We start from the raw sequence: 5,585 nt of genomic DNA on the forward strand, positions 1-5,585 counted from the left end.
TGAACATGCCGTTTGTTTATCGGCGTAAACAGGGCCGGTTCTAGTCAACTTGGTGCCCTAGGCGAGCAACCCTTTCCCTTTTTGTGCATTTAGACATTGTCATCTGCGCCGAGTCCATGCATAATCATTATCAATGTGTTATCAACAATTTTACAGAGGGTCTTTTTTTTTCATTTGACATTCTACCTCTGTGGGACATTTTGGGCATTTCTGGCGACCCAAGACATTTGGCGCCCTAGGCGACCGCCTGGTGTGCCTATGCCTAGTGCCTGCCATGCGTGAAGAACACCACTAACACTTCATGGAATTCAAGTGGGAGTACATGTACAAGTAGTACATGTCAGAGTGCCACAGCAAAAAAAGAGTAGGCCTAAGTCACAAGTCATTGCCATGGCATATATATAGGTCAGATGTTCTTTTTTTCCCTAGTTGGGAAACTATTCACAGCAAAGCCTACTAAGTGATATAGATGGTTTTAAATAAATCTGTGTGAAGAGTAACGTTGCATTCATCATGCAAGTTGCAAATTGCTTGCAAGTTCTGAACACAGAAATAGGAATATGCCCCTTGGGTGACACTTAAGAATACGCTTCACATGTTAGCCACTAATTGCGCATTTATCTGACGATTCAAAATAGAGTACTCACAGTAATGAGAAGGGAATTTCTGAAATTGAAGTAGATGTTCACTTGATTGTCCACTTGAACCTGATCGCCCAATTTAACACTTGAGATAATGCATCCAAACAAGCAAACTTCTCTCCCTCTGGCTCATGCTTGCCAGAACAGCAGCTGGTGATGATACCTATTACAGGGTGTTATTTTTTCCCAAACCTGCTATTTCTTTTAGAGATATTGCAATTTGGAGAAGGTCTGAAAGTAACAACTGCTGTTAGGCAGTGCAGAGAAATGATGGCAAAGAAATGATGATACATAGTGAAGAGCAGTGAAGCAGGGTCACTTTCAATGCCTTAGACAACTTGTCAGTTCTCACTTTCAAATCTTTTATGTCCGCCTTCAGGGCCAGATTAAGATACTTCGGGGCCCCTAGGCTACAGGTTGCTGTGGGACCCCCTGGAAGGCAAATTTCATGACGAACTTATGTAGAAAGTGTCATAATTAAAAACTAGGAATTAAGGATAACACATCCACCAGCTGTGGAGAAGAGTAATAACAAGATTTAAAACTATATGTTCATTTTTCAATATTCCATCTTGTCTCAGCTCTGCCACTTTTGAATTTTGGCCAATCGTGGGCCCCTTGGCAGATGGGGGCACCTAGGCAGCGTTAATCGGGCCCTGTCTACCCAGACTGAGTTTCAAATACAGCAAGTTGCAGGGAAATGGCTGCACGATGAGTCTGCGCTGCGTATCTTATATGTGGCTGTATTTAAGTGCGGGTGGGATCTTATAGCATGAGGAATGGGAGAAGGAAACCGGATATGTTATTATATAAACATAAGTCAAGCGAGTTGTGGCCAATGCATGTTGTCAAGAGCCCTCCCTCATCTTACGCAATATTACATCAGCAGATCTGCCAGCTGTGTCCTCTCAGCTGGCCACACACAAACAACGTGCCTTTTAACCCTTCCATGCAGATGGGGAAGATAGTTATCCTACTCACTGTTCAGTGAAACAACCGTATCGCTATGACATTACCAAAATTCATAAGTACCAAATTGAGACATTGTCATTACCCTTTTGTTGACATCAAGGATATAACAGAAGCTAAAAGGGTTTACATCTACCCTGTTCCTCAATCATATGCTGCTTGCTTCTTTGCTACCCAGCTCCTTCCTTCCGTTCACCTTGTCGGTACTCTGTCACCTTTCCTGCTCTATTAATGGGGGAATATGTGTGAGAATGCCCCAACACGTCTGCTGAGCTCTTACTCTCTGGTTTTTTATGGTGCTCAAGAAAAATCAGAGGAGTCCTCTGACCTTCAGAGCCATTCCGTCAAATGAAAAGAAATTGACAATTTTTCAATAAAAGACTTTTCATTCAGTAGGTTACTTAAATGGATACTTAACCCTTAAGGTGCTTTGTGTTTTTGTTATGAAGGTGTTCTGGTCCTTTGGACTCGGGTCTATTAAAACCGTCATTAAAAAACTTTGATTTCTCTGATTTATGTTCCTGACAGAACATGAGCCAAGGCCAGTGTGGAAGAATAAGAATTCATGCTATTTTTGTCAAGCAAAAAAATGGAAATGGGTCCAAACACCTTACACCTTACAAGGGTTAAATTGACCTTACAGAAATACAGTAATTTTTTACAACTGGTTATACAGATACATTCATAAACTGTTATTATATTCAAGACATTCATAAAATAAAATCAGAGGCTTGATTCATAGTGATGTCTTCAGATGTCTTCAAAGGCCGGGATCAGTTTTAGTCCATCCATGATGTCTGCATGCCTGTTGCCGTTAGGTCACATGACTGATGGAAGTTGTTTGCTGGACATGTGCCCCCCTGCCACCACCCGTGTGACCTCGCAGCCTCAAGATGTCAGGATGTTCTCGCTTACATCACTTCCTTACGTCACATTGACTTAAAAGTAGTGTTGCAATACCATTTTTTGGCCCCGATACCGATACCCGATATCCGACTGTATCGGCCGATATCGATACCATACTGATACTACTCTGTTTGAAATTTATTTCACTTTGTCGGGCTGCTGCCTACTTTTGTGAAACAGGAAAAATACTAATACTGTACAAAGTGAATCTAGTAGAACTTTTAATGCTTTTTAAGTACCTCTGATATAAAATAACTAACATCAAGGCTGTGTTCAAGTGTCATACGAGCATCTGTAAATGGTATTGGTGCCCTATTTGTTGGTACTCGCCGATACCGATACCACCATTTTAGTGAAGTATCGGGGCACGGGCCGATACTTGTATTGGTATCGGTGCAACACTACTTAAAAGTTTGTCTGTTGTTTATTGTCATTCAACATTATATACCAGCAGAGCCTATATATTTAATGGATAATATATTGAACGGCTCACAGAAAGAACAAGAGCAATCAGACATGGCAACTTGACCCCTTGCACAAGGGGGGCCCTTGCATAACCCCATTGTTAAATACATGCATGTGTGTGTTTGGCGCTGCCTGCAGGCAACCCAAAAACACTGCATGCAGATAGACAAAGAGACAGACAGATAGGCTCATTGCAATACCTCACAACCCCCCACAAGGTAAAGATAGACAAAAAAGTATACACAAGTACTAATGAAAAATAAACACCATAGTAAACAATAACAAATGTGCTGACATTGTGGGCACATGGTAAACATGAAATATAACCTTCCATCAAAACCTCATAACATCATAAGACATTGGAGTGCTCTGTATATTTCCCTTATGACCTTTTCACAAATATCCCATTGAAGCATGCAATGTTCTTTTCCTCAGTTACTGCCATTACTCAGTGGGTCGATACAGACAGACAGTAGCCTATGTCTCAGTCTTAGCCTGCGTCTAGGCGGAATACATGGAGGTCTTTTTTTTCGGATTCTTTTTTCGTGATGTGCATGATGACAAACTGTGAGACCTGTATGGCTGCGCACACATATGTGTGTTGCACGCGGGCACATTCACAAACACGCACACACACACACACACACACACACACACACACACACACACACACACACACACACACACACACACACACACACGCACACACACACACACACACACACACACACACACACACACACACACACACACACACACACACACACACACACACACACACACTTCGAGATCACATGATAATGGCCTGTAAAAGGGACACACTTATCTGTCATCAGCGAAATGCACATTTATTTTGATATATACAGCACAGGTATGTAGGCCTACTTCCCATTAGTGCACCCCTCGGTGCAATGCATAGCTGACTGTAATCACACTTAATAACAAGAGCAGGACAGACAACCATGGCTGGATTGGCCATATTACATACATTTTACATTGGCATACAGGGCATTTGCCCGGAGGAGTGCACATGACTTTGCCCAGGTGCTCCCCTCAATGCAGTGGTATCTATCAGTCCTCATGCCGCAACAGCTGACCTATCAAAATAGCACTTAGTTGATGACCACAATTGCAGGCTTCATTGTCTCTCTTACAATTCCTGGCAAACCGGTCTTGTTTGAAAATGCCCGGCCCGATTTTTTGTCCCAAACCAACCTGACAGGCAACAAACAAGTAGGTAAAAGACATGGGCGTTGACACTCTGGCTGAGTCACAAGCAGAGATGTGCCTGGCATGTAATGACCTTGTTAAGAGCATTGTGTTGGATTTTTATTCAAGCCCATTCACACTTGATGAGGCGTAGGCGGTGTAAGAACTGTGTTAAAGCTTCTGCGTCGGTGTAGCCTGCAAAGTTATGCATCTGTTTCCAATTTAAAGTAAAGGAAATGTGCAGAAACTCTGCTTCTTAGATCACTTGTCTAGTAAGTGTGTCTCTCATTAGTGCTCCTCTGCTGCTCCCTGTAGTTGTTTCAAAACATAACGAAACAAAACAAAACAAAACAAAACAACGAAACAACAAAGCAAACAAAAAAGGGGAAAATCAATGAACTGTCACTCACCCAACATTTTTTTGAGTCTGTTCTCTAAAACGGCTTGTTATCAAGAAAAATCCCTTGAAACACATACATTGACATTGGCACTAATACAGTTAAATCTATGCAGAAACATGTTTTAAGAAGTCCTTAGTCAGTTTGTGTCAGATGAGACCAAGATGAACAAATTGGCTTTAGATGGTGTCAAGCATGTGCGGTGGTAAACAAGTGAGAAGTACAAGTGCAACTGTACACTGACTATTTTTCAATGTGTCAAAGTGAAATTCCTTTCCAATGAAAAGATAGGCTATTAAAAATCTACAGACATGTGAGTGAGAAACTGTAACGACCAAACTTCGGTTTAGCGAATGCTTTAATACATTATTAATTGTGTAGTCTTGCATGACATACTGGCTGAATCTTTTGAATTGGGGAATTTAAAGACATAAACTTCTGCAGAGAGGAACACATTAACTATTTCTAACAAACAAGAAAAAGCAAACAACAATAGTTCAGATTTGGGACATCAATTATGCAGTGCTCCAGATAGCGTGCTGCCTGTTACATCTTGTTTGACAGGTGCTTCTGAGGAAAATATATTGTCATTCATTCATTAAAGTTTTAGTAATAAAATGCTGCTTCTTGGCACAATTTTCTTCACCAACACATCTCAATTTGTTCTTTCGCTATAACTTCAGTCATAACCAATCATGACACTTCTTCATTTATTTTCTCAGAACTTCTGCCAAGACCAATCATGCCTCACATCATTGTTCATCATAACATGTCAATCATCATTCTACACAATAAATGATGTGATGTTGATTCAATAAGCTATACTGTATACGGTGTCATTCAAATTAGTGTTGATTAAACTCTTGAATTGAATTGAAAAGTTGAATTTGACAATAATCCAGTCAGAACAGAGGGATATCGGTGTCTGATCAAGTGTTACTTGACTTGTAACACTGAACATTGAGTTCAAATTTAATTCTGTACCGAATCAGTCTAT

At 40.8% G+C, this 5,585-nt stretch overlaps 1 protein-coding gene across 1 annotated transcript in view; it reads right to left on the reverse strand.

Annotated features, from left to right (window-relative positions):
- The window catches only part of rxfp2l (relaxin family peptide receptor 2, like), a 79,841-nt gene extending 75,440 nt beyond the window's left edge, over positions 1-4,401 (reverse strand). Inside the window, exon 1 of the mRNA XM_063202154.1 lies at positions 4,329-4,401. Coding sequence (XP_063058224.1) covers positions 4,329-4,401 — 73 coding nt within the window. The remainder of the gene's footprint in view (positions 1-4,328) is intronic.
- Between the last annotated feature and the right edge of the window lie 1,184 nt (positions 4,402-5,585).

Source organism: Engraulis encrasicolus, chromosome 7 (assembly GCF_034702125.1).
Source record: "Engraulis encrasicolus isolate BLACKSEA-1 chromosome 7, IST_EnEncr_1.0, whole genome shotgun sequence".
NCBI lineage: Eukaryota > Metazoa > Chordata > Actinopteri > Clupeiformes > Engraulidae > Engraulis > Engraulis encrasicolus.